Source organism: Cydia fagiglandana, chromosome 24 (assembly GCF_963556715.1).
Source record: "Cydia fagiglandana chromosome 24, ilCydFagi1.1, whole genome shotgun sequence".
Classification (NCBI taxonomy): domain Eukaryota; kingdom Metazoa; phylum Arthropoda; class Insecta; order Lepidoptera; family Tortricidae; genus Cydia; species Cydia fagiglandana.
In genome coordinates this window covers 5,020,267-5,040,732 of record NC_085955.1, presented here as the reverse complement: position 1 = coordinate 5,040,732, position 20,466 = coordinate 5,020,267, and the positions used below count along the sequence as shown (strand labels likewise).

The window sequence follows — 20,466 nt, the reverse complement described above, 5'->3', positions numbered from 1 at the left end:
TTTGAGATATAATTTAAATAACAGATGAATGTACCTGTTACGTACCTCTGAATAAATACTTTTTTTATTTAAAAAATGGTCTCATAAATGGATTTTCATACATTTCATTTTTTGAGTATACTACGCGTAAGCGCCTGTCAAAAAATAATAGCAACAGAGATAGTAGAAAACAAATGTATTCAATTCGGGCAAGGCGTCTAACGTGACAACTAGATACAAATGTGGGTGGTTATAGGGAGTGTTTCAAACCGACACGAGTTGCGAATTGCCTTTTCGCACGTGTATTTTACAACGTTTTACAGTATACAGTTGAAATCATCAGAGATGAAGTATTTCTGTTGCCGCTATAACAAATACTAAAAACAATAAGTTAAATATTTAAGTTCATTCCATACAACAAACGTGATTTGTTTGCCGTTGTTTGCTCGATATTAGTGATAATACGGAATGGTACGAGGACCTTCGTGTACGAGTTTGACTCGCACTTGACCGGCTTTTTTGTTTCTTGCCATGACGCTCTATTAGACTTTTGAAACTGTAATATTATTGTATTTAAATGATTATCATTATTATTTCCGACTGAAATTTATATCCTATGTATAACTTAAGTACTAAATATGCCGGTTATACCGGAATATACAGTGTGGAAAAAAATTACGGAACCTGGAAGGATATAGTAACAGCACCAGTCATGGGACATTTAAGAGGAAATTTGGAGTATTTATGATATTTCCCTTATACATGTAAATGGTCTACCGCTTAGCGTGTTAAAAGATGAAAGTCCTATCCGTCTTTCATGTTTTAGGCGTGTTGTATCAAAGATACTGCAATTAGTTTCCACATATTTAACAAATTAAAACTATGCTTTTTTTCTCCAGTCATGGACACCAAAGTTCCAGTAATGGGCCCCCGGTAATGGACGTGGATCCAGTAATGGGCCCCCTATAATGGACATATTGCTCTATCAGTATAAAATATTGAAATGGGGAATAAATTATGGCAAAATAAAACAATTTCTGGTATAAGCTTTTATCGCTGAATGTATTTTTCTTTCCACAGCCAATTGTTATTGTATTAGATCCATCGAGACAATTCTAATATACCCTAACACAATTAGTTAGGGTTTAATGCGATATAGTTCCCATGGCCACCTCCTGTCTCCATCATCAGATCAGGTCCATGTTATCATAATATTGCATTATCATCCGATTTTCATACTTAATTACGTACTTACACAAAATTTCAACTGAATCGGAAATCGAAAGTGGCTCAAATTCAACTACCAAGATTGGACCCACACTAACTAACAGGGCAAGTTAAATAAAAGTTTGGAAAAACGATATTAATTTATCCGAAGTGCAAGAATACCTCCTGATTGACATATTTCTTAACTACATTTTATTTATGTATTGTTTAAACATGAAATTATGGCATAGCAAGCATCATTCTGTCATTTGTCCCATCATAGGAGGTACGCAGTTTTACAGCTCCTATAATGGGATTAGGCCAAATACCACTATTTTTTTACATCCGTGGAGTCACAACATAGTGTGTTGTATACCTTATCTCATGGTAAATGCAATTAACAAAACACATTCTAGTTTTCATCAAGTATTAATTAATTAAAATTTAATAAACTAACTCACCTCTCTTAGCGAAGTTGTTAAGAATTCGTAGTGGTATTTTTTTTCAGTGACACGACAACTTTTAGGTTGACGCCAATTTCTTAAAAAACAACCAATTTTAATAAAACTTCAAACTAAAACAGCTCTAGGACTCTTATTTATGATAATATACAGCCAGTGTTTATAAACTACTTTTAGATACTTATTTTCGAGGAATTATGTTTTTTTGTCCCATTACTGGTTCCACGTCCATTATAGGGTCCACTACTATAGTAACTTAAAATCTTAAGCTAGCTCATTGTACCTACTTAAATTAAACATTCTTTTATTTTTAACAAGAGACAAAACTGCATTTAAAGCTTTTTTTTAAATTAGCTTAGAATAACGTAGCGTGTGTTTAAGTTTTAGAATTTTTGTTAATGATAACATTTCTCCAAGAAACATTAGGCAAACAAGAAACATATCCATAAAATCGAATATTTAGTACTCAAAAATAATTATTTTTATTACAAAAAAAATTGAAGAAAAATGAATATCTTTGAATGCAGTTTTGTTTCTTTTTAGAAATAAAAGAATGTTTCCTTTAAGTATAATGCGCTATAACTTAGGTTTGAAGGCAGTTTCCTTCCAGGGCCCATCAATTTTTTCCACCCTGCATTACCTATAGGTAATCTAACACATCTAATTTGTCAGTAGGAAAATGCGCGAAATTCCAATCATGAAACATTTTTTAAATTTGCCGAAATTTTCTAATGACAAGGTGGGTGTTGCCAGAGCATATAGATGGTCAAGCAAATCTTGACAGTAGAAAAGGCGCGAAATTCAAATTTTCTATGAGACTTTATCACTTCGCGCCTAAATTTTTCAAATGTGCCGCCTTTATATACTGACAAGATCTGCTTGACCAACTTTATATAGTTTGTCAAAGGACTACATGTCGTTTCAAATATAGACAGAGAGAATCATAATACTATCTTTGTCTTACATTAGTACTAGCACCCAAAAGAAAAGGATGGGTATAGTTTTTTTGTTCTTATTTACTGACTTTGGTTTGGCCAAATATATATCAAACTTAGGTAAATGCAAAAACCTATTACTATAATAATACCGTACATTTATGCGAAAAAACGGGCCGAGTGAGAGATGACAAATGAAGTTTGTCCCTTTCTTTCACAAGAAAGCGTAAAAACTATATATACAGCAGCAAACTATAGTTTTCACAATATGGCTGGTGTTCGCTAGGCAGATCATAAAATGGCGGCGTTTCATTAGTTTGCACGATATAGCTGGTGTTCACTGGTGATCTGCCTAGGATTACCTATCAGTATTACCACCCCTTGAGGTTTGCACGATATAGCTGGTGGTCGCCAGTCAGATCATGAAACGCCGCCATTTCATGATCTGCCTAGCGAACACCAGCCATATTGTGCAACTCTCAATTGGTGATATGCCTAGGCAGAACACCAGCCATATCGTGCAAACCTCAAGGGGTGATATTCCTAGGCAGATCATGAAACGCCGCCATTCATTGGTTTGCACGATATAGCTGGTGGTCGCTGGTGATCTGCCTAGGATTATCACCCCTTGAGGTTTGCACGATATGGCTGGTGTTCGCTAGGCAGATCATGAAATGGCGGCGTTTCATGATCTGACTGGCGACCACCAGCTATATCGTGCAAAACAATGTAAATGTAAAGGTGATTTACTTAAACCTTAATTTCTATTTATGTTATGTGTTTTCCCCTCGTGCCGCCCACCATACAAAATAATAGCCAATAATCAAAAGAAAGTTAGAATCTTGTTTTATTTTCAACTGAGTTGAATTTCATTTGTTCGGAAATTTTACGAGACAAATGAAATGCTACCTACTTTGTTTTAAATTAAGGTGGACATTACATAGAAACTGAGTGTACATCCTAGAGTACATTGGGCGGCACCAGGCCAGATATGTTCTTGCTGCTTAGGTGCGAAGTACTAACAGGGCTGTTTTTTTTTCATCATCTGTTTCATGGATTCGAGATCTAATTAAGTAACCTAGCGAAACTTCATGAAACTGACAATTTATTCGTGATATTAATTTTGTGATTCTTAAATAAAAAATATTCAGACGGAATGAAGTTTAGTTTTACTTATTTCTTATTTGATTTTCAAGATCTGAAAGTATGCATCCCGCCTGTAAGGGCCCTACCTATCAGTGGCGGCGCGTCCATAAAAGCCGATTCCCACCGGCTTGCCTGTTTTCGGACGTCTGAAAATTTAAAGGGCCATATCCATATGTTCTGTATAACGTTGTAAAATACACGTGCGAAAAGGTAATTCGCAACTCGTGTCGGTTTAAAACACTTCCTATAACCACCCACATTTGTATCTAGTTGTCACGTTAGACGCCTTGCCCGAATTGAATACATTTGTTTTCTACTATCTCTGTTGCTATTATTTTTTGACAGGCGCTTACGCGTAGTATACTCAAAAAATGAAATGTATGAAAATCCATTTATGAGACCATTTTTTAAATAAAAAAAGTATTTATTCAGAGGTACGTAACAGGTACATTCATCTGTTATTTAAATTATATCTCAAAATAACAGATATCAGCGGATCCAGGCGTGGTCCGGCTGCAGATTCTACTTCCCAGCCGGACCCCTTTTAAACGCATATATCTGCCAAACTACAGAGGTACGTTCAATTTCCGACGAGGTACGTGAAGTACATTAGAGGTACATTTCGCCATTAAAAACTGAGCGCAATCAGACGAGGTGGTCCGGCTGGGGAGGATCACACATTTGTTTTACAAGGGGGCAAAGTTGTTGTTTAACCGCTCGTGCTAATATTGATACCCGAGCAAGCGAAAGATTCCAAAATTGAACCACGAGCGTAGCGAGTGGTTCGAAAAATGGAATCTTGAGCGTTGCGGGGGTGTCAAAGCACGAGGGTTAAACAAAATTTGCCCCCGAGTGAAACACAAAATTTTTCATCACACCAACCCGAAGCAAATATTAAATGTAAAATATCAAACAAAATCAAACCAAATCAATACCAATTAAATGTTATTACATATTTATTATCCAAAATCATCATTTAAAAGCCAATTTTACCAGCAAACATAAGAAAACAACTCAAAATTTGCATTTGATTACTTTGTCTCACATGTGAATAAAATGCAACTTTGCTATCAGTTTTTGAAGTGCAAAGTAAGGCTTTCCGAGCTGGTGTGGTGAAAACTTCTTTAGCGGCGTTGTGCACTTTTTGAGTTGGGGAAAAAATGTTAAACTCGCGACAGGTCACGTGACCGTAAGATTCGTAAGACGTAAGACGGACACGTGACCTGATCGAAAAACTGTTACAGAGTTTTCACTTCTGCCGGCGCTCCCGGAGTGCAACCCGTTGTGTTTTATTCTTATTTATCCTGGTTAAGATTGCTGGAGAACCACATTATTTTACTAACCCATGTTAGAGTTCATTAAAACCAAAATATTATTTTGCTAATCGTGAATAGTTTCAGGCGTTACTTTGCGAAATCCATATTAATTGAAACCAAAATATTACTTTGCTAATCCGCGAAAAGATAACGTGCTAGGCAATCAGTGCTAACCCGTAAAGGATGACTCACGTTAGACCGGGCCGTGTCCGGGCCGGAGCTTCCGGCGAATCGTTTTCTATGGAAAGCGTCATGTGATCGCCTGTCAAGTCATAGAAAAGTAAGCTCCGGAAGCTCCGGCCCGGACACGGCCCGGTCTAACTTGAGTCATTCTTATTACTTTATTTTTTTAACATGCAATTATTGTTCTCACCCACCGCAAAAATAAATATAACAAACCAACGAACAACAAAATTAATATGACAGACCACCACCAAAAGAACAATACTCGACACTTGTTTCGCCTCTCTACGAGGTATCCTCAGGAGATGTTAACGATCTGACGCAACGGTGCCCATCACGCTCGCCGCGTTGCCATGCTGGGGCCAAATTCGACACGTACAACTGTCAGATTTCGCATCCACGTCAAATCAACAGTTGATTTTATTGCATACTGAGTGTTGATTCCATCAACGGTGGATAATATCATTTGGTACAACCAAAACCATCCAAAACTCAACTCTAAACTAGGGGTGGTTCGGTTTGGTTTGCTTGTCACCCTAACTGTGGATTGTTAATGTCAAATTTTGACATGGTACGTATTCGAGAACATATGATTTTTCCCACATCAACGGGACATCAACACGATACGTCAAACGTCGCTTGTCGAATAGGGGTCCGGTGTGGATCCCTTCCGTCCAGAGCCTCTGCACTTAGGAATGACCCGGAACCAGGGCTCGGAACCGGTAAATACCTGCTAATATTGTTCCAAAACCGTTACATTATTTCGTTCATTAAAAAACCGGTTAATTGATGGAACGCGAACTAAAAAATTACGTTCTCTCACCTAACCGGTAAGAAGAGGGACCGGAACTTTATGGTTCGCAGGGAACGACATAATACCGGTTAGTCATCGCTTTCGGAGACTTTTGGTTAAACTCGTTGTCATACGTGAAAGAGATAGCAATACTTACTCGTTCCATCTCGCTGCGATATTTTCAATTTAACCGGTTAATTTCGTTCCACAAAAACGGAAAGCGAACGAATCAAGCATAAATCGGTATCTTAATAACAGTTCTTTAACCGGTAACCGCGAACGGAAACGAAATCCTTTTCGTTCTCGGGTGAATGAACGAAACCGGTTTGAAAAATAAAACGGTTTCCGAGCCCTGCCCGGAACTCATAAATCACTTAAACATTCCAGGTGTGGATCCGTTCCGTCCAGAGATGATCTCGGAGACGGTGCTCCGAAGACTGCTGAAGCAGGATGTGGTGAAGCATATCAAGTTGCGGGGAGACGAGGACAGGAACGACCCGAAGGCCTACGTCTTCCAAGAGGGTAGACCGGTATGTGCATAAAATGTTACTTTAACCATAGAGAAATATAGTAAAACAAGAGTGCTCCATACATCAGTTTTGGTACCGGACCGATCAGTACTGCTTCTTGACAATTGATGCAGTGGCGACCGAATAGTCTAATGCTCAACAATTTTCAGCTAATATTATAACCAGAACTCTATTTTCACTCCTTCTGCTTCTAATATTAGTTGTAAATTGTTGTGCAATACAATTTTCGTGAGTCGCCACACGAGAGACATCTAGTAACGCGTAGCGGTGCTAGATGTCGACTGCGAAAATAATAGTCTTTTTTGTCCCAAAACTGATGTATGGAGTCACTCTATTCTTAATATATTTCTCTATGCTTTTACTACTGACAAAGTTGTTTGACCTGCTATATACCGGGGTGGCCTGTAACATGAGCAAAGAATTTAACTGTAGACTGTACTCCTCATACTGACCAACATTTGTTCAGCGACTTTTAGAAATAACTTGTTGTTTGATTTTTAATACACTTTAAAGTTTATTCTAAGACGCAATGTATTGAAAATTTTGTTATGTTTAAGGCGTGTCAAGCAACGTCAATCACAATGATATGGCGCGGCGATGGCGTCCATTGAAGATAATATTTATTTTGTATGAAAAATAGGGAGTCTAAATATTTACTTCGTAGTTTTTAAAAGTTGTTGAACAAAGTGTCACCGTTTGAGGAGTGCAATCTATGTTTTAATTCGTTGACCGTGTTACAGGCCACACCCGGTATATATGTTTGGTGCAAATTAAAAATGGTTGAGAAAAAATACATGAAAGGTGATTTGTCGATAAAATTCTTCGTAACGTGGTTACCGGCTCTACCAGCTGTCCTAACATATTGTATATAGTCTAATTGTCTCCGTTTTCAGGTGGACTACTTCGTGTTGATTCTGGAAGGTCGCGTGGAGGTGACGGTGGGGCGTGAAAACCTCGTGTTCGAAGCTGGACCCTTCACGTACTTCGGTATCCAGGCGCTTACGCAGAACATCGGTGTCGGTGAGTCAAAATAAACTTTTTGCTGTTGTAAATAAGGTCTGTTTTGGAACATGAAGTTAGGCAAGAACCTAACTTTGGAAAATTTTGGCTCTTCATACACTTTGACTTGGCAGTAATAATACATACATATCCCATTGAAGTGCCATAAGTGCATTTAAAGTGTTATTTTAAACGTCAAACTTCTATGAAATTATGACGTATAAATGACACTTGCACTGCGTGGGCTATCAAATCCGCTGCAGACTATTCTTGGTCCGACTCGAGTCACCTTGCTAAGCTTTCCTGTGGCATCAGTATGGCACTTCAATGGGATAAGTATGCATTATAAGTGCCAAGCCTGACTCTAGTGGCAATGTCACGACCGTTCATTCTGGCGACTCAAATATTCTAAATAATCACCGCTCATTGTTTTATCTCGTTTCAGCTGAGCCCCAATCCCCCTCGGCGCTGGGTTCCCTCCAGAACCTGAATATGGACAGCATGTTGCGTCACACGTTCGTTCCAGACTACTCGGTGCGAGCTATAGCTGACGTGTACTATCTGACAATCAAACGGTGAGTAATCCACTACAACAGTGTTGAGACCCAATAACCGACGCTGGGTTCTCTCCAGAACCTGAATATGGACAGCATGTTGCGTCACACGTTCGTCCTCGACTACTCGGTGCGAGCTATAGCTGATGTGTACTATCTGACAATCAAACGGTGAGTAATCCACTACAACAGTGTTGAGACCCAATAACCGTCGCTGGGTTCTCTCCAGAACCTGAATATGGACAGCATGTTGCGTCACACGTTCGTTCCCGACTACTCGGTGCGAGCTATAGCTGATGTGTACTATCTGACAATCAAACGGTGAGTAATCCACTACAACAGTGTTGAGACCCAATAACCGTCGCTGGGTTCTCTCCAGAACATGGACAGCATGTTGCATCACACGTTCGTTCTTGACTACTCGGTGCGAGCTATCGCTGATGTGTACTATCTGACAATCAAACGGTGAGTAGTCCACTACAACAGTGTTGAGACCCAATAACCGTCGCTGGGTTCTCTCCAGAACCTGAACATGGACAGCATGTTGCGTCACACGTTCGTTCCCGACTACTCGGTGCGAGCTATAGCTGATGTGTACTATCTGACAATCAAACGGTGAGTAATACTCCACTACAACATTGTTGAGACCCAATAACCGACGCTGGGTTCCCTCTAGAACCTGAATATGGACAGCATGTTGCGTCACACGTTCGTTCCTGACTACTCGGTGCGAGCTATAGCTGATGTGTACTATCTGACAATCAAACGGTGAGTAATCCACTACAACAGTGTTGAGACCCAATAACCGTCGCTGGGTTCTCTCCAGAACCTGAATATGGACAGCATGTTGCGTCACACGTTCGTTCCCGACTACTCGGTGCGAGCTATAGCTGATGTGTACTATCTGACAATCAAACGGTGAGTAATCCACTACAACAGTGTTGAGACCCAATAACCGTCGCTGGGTTCTCTCCAGAACATGGACAGCATGTTGCATCACACGTTCGTTCTTGACTACTCGGTGCGAGCTATCGCTGATGTGTACTATCTGACAATCAAACGGTGAGTAGTCCACTACAACAGTGTTGAGACCCAATAACCGTCGCTGGGTTCTCTCCAGAACCTGAACATGGACAGCATGTTGCGTCACACGTTCGTTCCCGACTACTCGGTGCGAGCTATAGCTGATGTGTACTATCTGACAATCAAACGGTGAGTAATACTCCACTACAACATTGTTGAGACCCAATAACCGACGCTGGGTTCCCTCTAGAACCTGAATATGGACAGCATGTTGCGTCACACGTTCGTTCCTGACTACTCGGTGCGAGCTATAGCTGATGTGTACTATCTGACAATCAAACGGTGAGTAATCCACTACAACAGCGTTGAGACCCAATAACCGTCGCTGGGTTCTCTCCAGAACCTGAATATGGACAGCATGTTGCGTCACACGTTCGTTCCTGACTACTCGGTGCGAGCTATAGCTGATGTGTACTATCTGACAATCAAACGGTGAGTAATCCACTACAACAGTGTTGAGACTTGAGACCCAATAACCGTCGCTGGGTTCTCTCCAGAACATGGACATGGGACAGCATGTTGCGTCACACGTTCATTCCTGACTACTCTAATCGAATGCGGATGCGAATCTAATCGGTGCGAGCTATAGCTGATGTGTACTAGGTATCTGACAATCAAACGGTGAGTCATACTCCACTACAACAGTGTTGAGACCCAATAACTGTCGCTGTTTTCTAAGTAGTCATGTCGCTGAGACGCAAAGTTTCCAAGGTATATGTGAAAAACCGAAAAATGGGACCTTCTTCCCCCTCTCCCCCCGGCTCAAAGGGTACGGCCTGGGAGTTTTGGTTCACCACCTAACTAGTGCAAACAAAGTTATAGAGTCAAAAATTGTGTTCCTATACCTCGTTTTTTTTAGCATTAGAAAAAAGGTAAACAATCTTGATGTGTCTTTTAATTGAAAAACACATTTTAAAAATAAGTTACGGCAAATATGTAACAATTATGAATCTAAAACGATCATTTATATTCTTCTGCTTTCATAAGTAATAGTTTTTGGTTTTTAAAAAGCGTTTTTCAATTAAAAGACATGTCAAGATCGCTTACCTTCTTGCAAGTTCTTTCTAATGCTAAAAAAAACGAACTATAGCATTTCCCTCTAAGTCTATACCTTCTTATTGCTTGGCCTATTTTGCCTATTCGAGTAGTGTAGATTCTTTTGATAGCCACTGTCGGCTGTGGCCGTCATCGGAAAGTCTTACCAAGGACGTCAACGACAGCTACAACCGTCAGCTTCGCCAATGCAATAGAGACTCACGCGGGATTCCGTAAAGCTCAATTTCGCTTGAATAATCGCGATCGCCTGGCGTCTGGGGCACGGCCGATTCCTTCGCCGTCTGGCGTTCGAAAGGTTAATAAGAAAAAACATAAATCATGAGATGTTTTCTATATTTCCAGTTCGATGTACCTGGCAGCGAAGCGTGCCACTCTGATGGAGAAGGGCGCGCTCACGAAGGGCAACACCAACGAACAGATAGAGCCAGAAGTTGACAAGGTATGATTTGTCTTTGTATTGATATCGACCGTTGTGACAGGGGTAGGAAACTAGAGCGTTCGGGCATTCTCGGCTCCGTTCGGCTCAGCATTGCTACGAGCAATTATTACGTTTTTTTTATTATGAATGGGCTTACTCATGGCCACAGACTAGCCGAGGCGTAGACGTGGCCTACGATGGAGCGAGCTCGCCCAGAAGGTGCCTGTTCACTCTTGATTTGAAGGTTGCCGGGTTATAAGAACACGCACTGAGAGAAAAGTACAACAAAAACACAGTTAGAATTACAAAAATAAACTTAATCCGAGGACAAGGAGAGTTAACTAATAGGAACAAATTGACTTTTGCAATTTCTATTAGTTCTTGCAATTTCTATTATCTGTTTGTTGAAATTATATTTGGGATTACTGAGCTGTTTGTAGAAATAAATAAACTGTACAGAAATATTGAAACGTCCATAATTATTACTAAAACTTCATTTTTTCCCCCAGTACAGAACTGTTTTTTAATTCCTGGTGATGATTTTTCTCTCAGTGCGGAAATATAGAATCCATTCCTTCCAAATTCCATTCCTTGGCAGGGTTTGTACAACTTGACGTTCCTTTGCATAGTACGACCACAGATATGATTTTGACAACCCTAAATAGCCTAAAGGGATAGTACCATGCATAAGAAAGGGTCAGCGTGATGACTTCTGTGAAACTTCGGTTTTGTAGGAAGCTTCTTTTCTATATGGTAGTAAGACTTCTGTGGTTGTGATGACATTGTGATACCAATGTTCCGTAGAGGCGAGCATGAAAATGCTGACAGTTTCTTTCAAGAGATAATAACGTTATAGAGTCGGACCAAAAAAAGTCTGCAGCGGACCAGCGGATTTGATAGCCCACGCAGTGCAAGTGTCATTTATACGTCATAATTTCATAGAAGTTTGACTTTTAAAATAACACTTTCACTGCGTGGGCTATCAAATCCGCTGCAGACTATTCGTGGTCTGACTCTAGCATCTTTCAATTAGGTACTACGTGAATTTATTGGTTTACCCTTGAATTGCCGACATACATTTCATCGAATGTTATTTCGAAGACAACGTTTCAAGTATTTTCATTTCATCGACAAGTCATTGCGTCGAAGAATTGATACTAGTAAATTTAAATCTGGGATTTTTAATTGGCACTCGAGTTATTTCGTATATAGTTTATATCGCGGTATTTCTTTACGGGTTTTCTTATTTCATTTTGGATTGCATTTAATACAATTTATTACGCATAAAATTATTTCAATATGTAATATTTGACTTTGATAGCCGTTCGTTTCTGTGTGGGGTCGCAGTTCTAACCTAACGTGAACCTACTTTGAAAGCCGTTCGTTTCTGTGAGGGGTCGCAGTTCTAACCTAACCTAAACCTACTTTGATAGCCGTTCGTTTCTGTGTGGAGTCGCAGTTCTAACCTAACCTAAACCTACTTTGAAAGCCGTTCGTTTTTTTGTGGGGTTGCAGTTCTAACCTAACCTAAACCTACTTTGAAAGCCATTCTTTTCTGTGTGGGGTCGCAGTTCTAACCTAACCTAAACCTACTTTGAAAGCCGTTCGTTTCTGTGTGGGGTCGCAGTTCAAACCTAACCTAAACCCACTTTGAAAGCCGTTCGTTTATGTGTGTGGTCGCAGTTCTAACCTAACCTAACCCTACTTTGAAAGCCGTTCTTTTCTGTGTGCGGTCGCAGTTCTAACCTAACCTAAACCTACTTTTAAAGCCGTTTGTTTCTGTGTGGGGTGGCAGTTCAAACCTAACCTAAACCCACTTAGAAAGCCGTTCGTTTATGTGTGTGGTCGCAGTTCTAACCTAACCTAAACCTACTTTGAAAGCCATTCTTTTCTGTGTGGGGTCGCAGTTCTAACCTAACCTAAACTTACTTTGAAAGCCGTTCGTTTCTGTGTGGGGTGGCAGTTCAAACCTAACCTAAACCCACTTTGAAAGCCGTTCGTTTCTGTGTGGGGTCGCAATTCTAACCTAACCGAAACCTAAAATTGTTACAACAGAAAAATGTATTAAAGTAATACGTCGAACAAATGAATTGCAATGTTTAGTAGTTGTGCCAATTAAAATAATTTGAAACGAATCAGCGATCAAATAATATTCGATGAATAGTATTTCTACGCCGTAAGAAAAATTTAAATAAATAGTATATGAAACAAAATAACGCCAAACAATATTACTAGTACTAACGTTTCGATGAATCGTTGTCGATGAAATAATATTCGATGAAAAGTTTGTCGGCAAAACAAGGGTACACCGAATTTATTAAATGCAAATAGTCAAACCAACAAAATTTTAAATTACATAATTCAATAATTTTATTCACTGATTTTTAGGCACATTTGATCAAAGTTCATGGGCGTACGCAGGATTTTTTAACCTTTTATAAGGCATAAGGGTGTCAGGAATTATGTAAAATTGAATCTTATCACTATGAAATAAAGTTCAAAACCAGGTGGGAATAGTTATTTGTACAACAAGAGATCAAAGTTTGATATTTCTTCGAGTGCTTATTTTGAGTCCCGTGCAAGCGAAAGATCGCTCGCTACGCTCGTGAATCTAATTTAGAATCTTGAGCGTAGTAAGGGATTCAAAAGCGCACGAGATGTAAATAACTTTGATCTCGTGTAGTACACAAAATTTTTCACCCTAAGCAGTGAGAACATACCTAGAGGGACAGAGATAATAGAACCCAAGTATATCGAACTTGTATTAGACCCCGCATGTTGAAATGTCATTTGACTATAAAAGTCACTTGAATGACATTTTGTCTCACTCAGTGAGCAAAATGCGATTTTGCTCACTCATACTGTCTCGCTAAGTGAGCAAAATGCGAACTGTTTTTAAGAAGCAAAGTACCCTTGTTCGAGCTGCTGAGGTGAAAATATATTCCCTCTGCCTTATAAAGGCTTAAGGGGCGGGGCAGAAGTAGGGGAGGCTGGGTATGTTGTAACACGGTACGGTTGAAACAGGAATTCTTAGCTTATGGTCAGAGACCTGGGTGGGACAACTGCCCCACTTTGCCCAACCGTGGGTACGCCTGTCAAAGTTGCTTAATATATAATGTCGTTTTACAGTTACTCCGTGACGAGGGAAGGGAACCGGACGCGACACCTCAACCTCAGGTACGACTACATATCATAAATATATTTAAAAAAAACTGATCTGATATATTTAGGTACATATATGTATGTGTGTCTACTAGGTTGAAATCTAAGCATATACAGGATGGAACATATCTAGAGACTGAGCTGAAAGGATAGTGTTAACTAAGTGATCTACAATCGAGTTATTATAATCGTAAAGCTGGATTTAAAAGTAAAACAAAATATTAAAATGAAATATTTTTATATCAGTGACAACCCTACAAAGTTATTTACAGTTTAAATTGACACATGTTATGCCATTCAATAGGATTCACTTGCTAGGGTTGAAACATACACATTTTCGCACTAATGTTTCTCAAACTGTATCTCAATAAAACCGGGCAAGTGCGAGTCGGACTCGCGCACGAAGGGTTCCGTACCATAATGCAAAAAAGGCAAAAAAAACGGTCACCCATCCAAGTACTGACCCCGCCCGACGTTGCTTAACTTTGGCCAAAAATCACGTTTGTTGTATGGGAGCCCCACTTAAATCTTTATTTTATTCTGTTTTTAGTATTTGTTGTTATAGCGGCAACAGAAATACATCATCTGTGAAAATTTCAACTGTCTATCTATCACGGTCCATGAGATACAGCCTGGTGACAGACTGCCGGACGGACAGCAGAGTCTTAGTAATAGGGTCCCGTTTTACCCTTTGGGTACGGAACCCTGAAAACGGTTAGAAATATTAACGTGATTAATAATAAAAATAAAGTACGTAGTCTGAACAATTCCGTTTGCGTAAAAGTCGTTCATTCTGTTCCACCCGATATATGTATGTACCAACAGCAACACATCCTAACTGTACATCGCTGGACCTTAGGGCCCCCCCACATCTGGCGTCTTTCGAGCGTCGGCGTCTACAATTCTATGGCCGACGTCGACGCAACGTCGACGAAGCGTCGACGCAACTGCGCAGCGACGTCATTTTCCATAGCGCTGGACCGACGCCGACAGACGCCGACGCTCGAAAGACGCCAGATGTGGGGGGGGGGGCCTTATTACAAAAGGCATAAGCTCCACCAGATGTATAGTTGACAGTGTGGGCGATAGTACATATCGTTCTTATAAATGTATTTTTGTGCACGCTGCAGTCTTTGGAATTGCCTAAGACAAGATATTAATGGACCTTGGTTCGTATAGTAAAATTGTTTGTAGTTTAAAATTGATTGAAATTTATTTAGGGCTCTAGCTAAATTGGTTGTTTAATACTAATACTATCCACTCAACCGTCCGGCCCGCGAGACTGTTTTCCTGTCAACCGTCCAGGTTTTCTTAGCGACGCACGCCCCGCGCAGCGCATTCACAACTTTCTACAAAAATTATAACTACACTGCCATCTAAATTTTTTTAGAGCTAACTATTTAGGCTACGTTGTCGCATCAAGAGAATTAGTAAATAATACCGAAATATTCCGTTAGATGTCTCTGAAATCAAATCTTTCTTCCACCCCTTTGGATAGTAAGGTTCCCGCGGACGGTTAAGAGCATAATTTTTTCGGATACTATGCTATCGTCGGACGGTCAAGTGGCTATAGAATTTCCAATTTAGATTCGAACCCAGAACCATCGGCTTAGTTTGATTCTAGGACTTTTGTGTATCTACCTAGTCTGTGTAAGATTGTCCCTGACTACAATTATTTTTTGTTTTTAATTTTAATTGATTATTAATTTCCAGGAGCCCTCATCCAGCCCCGCGACCCCCAACCAGAAGGACAACCCAGAGGAGGAGGCGCTACTCAAGAAATAGACGTCGCGGCCGACCTCAATGTAACAAGCAGATATACTAGCTCAGACAAAATAAATAATAGTAGGTACAGAAGGTTCACTCTAACAAAACGCGTCTATTACGATAGAGATGACCGCTAGGTGGCGCAAGCGCGAGCAGGGCCGTGTTGTATAATAAATTACAACTAATATTACAAGCGGAACTCCTTTTCCAATAAGTTAAGTTAGAAAAGGAGTTCCGCTTATAATATTAGTTGTAGTTTATTATGCAACACGGCCCTGGTGTCTCCTTTGTGGTGCGCGGCAACCACTGTTGCTAGACACCAAAATCGGTGTGGGCCGCATGTACTTGTAGCGACGTGACGAATTCGCGGAGTGAGCCACGCCTGGCTTAGATTACAATAGTCTCTGAAATGGACAAATCAAATGTGTCTAACATACCGAAGGTATTTCTTTTGTCCATAATTGTAAAATAAAGAATCGCGTTTTAAACAAACACTAAAATGTGAGGTTCTACGGGAAAAGGTACCTTTAAGCTGTTATTCAAGACGCGCCTATACGAATACGCTGCTACGCGTTGTAACCGCCTTAAGGTACCTTTACGTGACGTCATAAATTTTGTTAAGAACAAGCCAACTCTGCGTGACATTAACAATGAAAAAGTGTCCAAAAAGTCAATATTAATGTAAAATTTCTTACAAAGTCGGCACAGAGTTAGCTTGGACTGTAATTTGTTTACTTTTATCAACTAACTTCTAAACACATTGCAAAATTTGCAAACAAGTAGAGATATAAAATCATACCAATTTGAGCTAAATTATCGCCCTGTTTTAGCCTAGCTATCCATTTTCATCATTAGAAATAGGCACCAAATAAAAAATATGTATAGGTTAAACCTGCCCTGCACCTTTTTGACCTGCGCTCCGCGTCTTTGCTATAGATGGTCAAGCAAATCTTGTCAGTAGAAAAACGCGCGAAAAAAAAATTCAAATTTTCTATGAGACGATATCCCTTTACGCCTACATTTTTCCTACTGACAAGATTTGCTTGGCCAAGTATAGTTTATTTTTAATCGTCTTTACCAGTGATGAAAATGATTTGCCAGACTACTGTGAAATTAAATTTAAATTTAATTTAATTATTTTGTGAAATTTAATTATTATTGAGGTCGTCGCTAGCAACACTGCTTTATGACTGGCAACCTTGCATTGCGTCAAAGAAAATAAAAACTAACACAGCTCTCACTCTGGGATCACATACATGAGTAAGGGCCTCTATAGACTTCACCGATATAAGCATGCGATTTGCGGGTGTATTCCCATTTGTCCCCATCCCACGTGACTGCCGCCATATGAGGCATGGACAACCGGGAACTATTTGTATGCAGCGCCTATTCTCATCTGTTCCCGGTGGGAATGGGAATACACCGATTTGCGTTACATTCCGATCGATCGAATTAATTCGTTGCAGTTATGTGTGTCAGCAATTTGAGTTAGACCGAGAAAAGTCTGCAGCAATTTTGATAGCCCACGCAGTGCAAGTGTTATTTATACGTCATAATTTCATAGAAGTTTGACGTTTATAATGACATTTGCACTGCGTGGGCTATCAAAATCGCTGTAGACTTTTCTTGGTCTGACTCAATTTAAAATCGCATACGCATTTGTCGCAAGGTCTGTAGAGGCCTTAACAAGGGGCAATCGACAAACGTAGAATGTAGTTTTTATAGTATCGATTTAATAGCATTTGAAATTTAACAAAATAGTGTTTAGGTTAGAATTATTTTAACTGTACTTACTTTTTTAATATGGCAACACTTTCGCAACACTTTTTTTTTATTGGTGCAATTTTTGTATAGAAATTAACTAACGTATCCTAATAAATTGCTAAACCAACACCAGTATTTAATGGTCGAATGGATTTTGCTTGTTTTGAATTTAAATATTTATTGATCATGAATGAACATTTAAATGTTAAATTGTTTTATTGTATCGTCAATACATTCAAATTTTATACATATTTCAATTTTGTATCTACTTGTGTAGTTTTTGAAAATATGTACACTTTAATGATTTTGTATTGAATTGAATAGTACAAATGGAAATTATGTTGTTATAATTATGTTGAAGTATAGCAAATTAAATCATGAAATATTTGACACTAATTCCTAAGTTGTTTTAATATGTTCGCGTATTTTTTAGGCACCATGTGGAATAAAAAAAAATAGCAACGCGCCAAGCGCTAATATATGAAATGTTTTAAAATATGATCCAACAAATCTTATGAAACTGCCTTGTAATTTAAGTGAAGTAACAATTTTACATACTGCTTGACATAGAATAGATATTTTATAAAATGTTACTCTGCATGGGTTATTCCCACTAGTTACCACCAAGTTGTTACCAGTGGTAACTACTGGGATTTTTTCCCACCTTTTACCACTGGTAACTACTGGAAAAAAATCCCACATTTTACCAGACCGAGACCAAACCGAGTTGGTGGTAACTACTGAGAATTATTTATAGTTAGTATTGCGCGTTAACAAAATTTTGGTGGTAACTACTGGGAAAAAATCCCACATTTTACCAGCGGTAACTACTGGGAATAATACACAACATAATTATTTATAATTATATTGTACTTTAGCAAGATTTTGGTGGTAACTAGTTACCACCAAACCGAGTTGGTGGTAACTACTGGGAATTATTTTCCCCAGTAGTTACCAGTGGTAAAAGGTGGGAAAAAATCCCAGTGGTAACAACTTGGTGGTAACTAGTGGGAATAACCCCTTTGCATTTATGGGAACATAAACTTTTTTGAGACCTCCTAAGGACACTTAGCACGAAGAATCCGTATGACTCACTATCTCCGTTCTGTATCGCACGCGCGTAATTATATTGCTGTCCCGCTCATGATGCCGGCGGTCAATGCCACTGTGCAAGGGGGACAACAATATAATTAATCGCGAGGGATGGAGACCGGAAATGGTGGTTCAATGTACGAATGATTTATTTCTTTGAACGTTATGACAGAAATTAATTCATAATATTTTATTAAAATAGTTCATAAAATTAAAAACTATGTGCCTTTGCCATCCTTTTAATAATAAAAATAATTTATTAAAGATGTTCTGAGGAGTTTATGTTCGTATAATTAATAATAAATACTATATTAATAATATACGTAGAAGAAACGTAAGTGGGTGCATGTTTTTTTTATTTATTAGTTTTTTACATTCAACCAATATTTTGAAAGGGTCCATCAGCTTATTTTTTTATATGCGTGTTGTATATGGGAAGAATATCCTAAGTCCCTTTTGAAATATTGTTTTATTTATAGTTCTAACTTCCATAATAGTGCCTTTATTATGAAACTTGAAAGAAATATTTTAATGAGTTTTGAAGCGAAAACTACATTTTTAATGTAAGTTTTTGGATAGAATGTATCGTTATAAAAAGTACTTACGCTAAAGTAGATGGAAATGTTATGGTATATGGAAAATTAGCTCACGAAGATAAATAAAATGATGACAGTACTTTTTTGTACACTCGCCATCAGATATATCGGAGCGGCCAAGGTGTTCACAATATCTGAGCACGCGCTCTAACGCCCTGACAATAGAGGCGTGTTCAGATATTCGTGAGCGCCTCAGCCGCTCCGATATATCTGATGGCGACTGTGCTTTGCAAAAAAATGTGGCCATTTTTTTAAAAACGTGAAACGACATTTCGTAAGCGTAATTTCCATATATTATTAATTGTATGTAGATGTGTGATCCGCAATTAAAATTGTCCTTAAGTAAGGTGCTGAAATGTTCAATATGAAAATATATCAGTTTTTGAAACTTGAATTTGTTGTCATTGTGTCCCAATGCCCCCCAATTAGGTTGGTTGTTTCGTCACAGAGTTCCTATGGCCACCTCCGGTCTCCATCATCAGATCAGCTCGATGGTACCATAAATATTGTATTGTCGCCCGACTTACATATGTATGCAAATTTTCAGCGTCATTGGAAACCGGGAAGTGGGTCAAATTTAACTTGCAATTCGATGACAGACAGACAACGGGACAAATGAAACTAAATAAAAGCTTGTAAAATTGATGAAGGTTTACCCTTCTGCCATCGTATTGACATCATATTTTAAAGATGGTCTTTAGTAGTATAGCTGTGGAGATCCTTGGGGGAGGCCTTTGTTTACCAGTGGACGTCTTTCGTCTGAGATGATGATGAATGATGATGACTTTAGTCAAAGACATGTAACTCCGTATAAGATAGTCTAAGAAAAAAATGTTCCTCGGAAATCAAGAAATAGTCATTCTCGAATAGATGGCGCCATATACCTTTGGCCTATTCTCGGCTAGATGGCGTTGACGACACCGTTTGATATTTAACAATTTTAACACATATCAGTGAAAGAACATGGGTCAGTATGGAACAATAAAAATTAAAAATCATTTATCGGTATAGATGGCATTAAATGTACCGTGACTACAAAATTTACTATGGCAATAGCCCTCTATACTATCTATTCTCTTTGCTTTAGTAGTATCTGTTTTTAACTATAAATTAGAATGTCGCGAGTAATCAAAAAAATACTTGTAATGTACCATTTCATTTTAGGTACCTGTAATGATAACAAATCTTGGGTAATAAGATTTTGGCAAAAATTTCATTTTTGGTACAAGCTTTTATCGCTGACTGTACTTTTCTTTCCACAGGCAACTAATGCTCATCGAGACAATTCTAAAAAACCCTAAACACAATTAGGTTTCGTTGTTTTATCACAGAGTTCCTATGGCCACCTCTGGTCTCCATCATCAGATCAGCTCGATGACACCATAATATTGTGTATATTGTCACCCGACTTACGTATGTATGCAAA

General features: G+C 38.9%; 1 protein-coding gene across 2 annotated transcripts in view; it reads left to right on the top strand.

Moving 5' to 3' along the window:
- Positions 1-15,663, top strand: part of LOC134676164 (unextended protein) — a 304,119-nt gene extending 288,456 nt beyond the window's left edge. Inside the window, exons 10-15 of one of the 2 annotated variants that reach the window (XM_063534449.1) lie at positions 6,407-6,549; positions 7,443-7,569; positions 7,994-8,123; positions 10,584-10,680; positions 13,789-13,836; positions 15,535-15,663. In XM_063534449.1, coding sequence (XP_063390519.1) covers positions 6,407-6,549; positions 7,443-7,569; positions 7,994-8,123; positions 10,584-10,680; positions 13,789-13,836; positions 15,535-15,606 — 617 coding nt within the window. In that variant the 3' untranslated portion in view covers positions 15,607-15,663. The remainder of the gene's footprint in view (positions 1-6,406; positions 6,550-7,442; positions 7,570-7,993; positions 8,124-10,583; positions 10,681-13,788; positions 13,837-15,534) is intronic. The other variant, XM_063534448.1, reaches the window with a different exon arrangement.
- Positions 15,664-20,466: the final 4,803 nt, after the last annotated feature.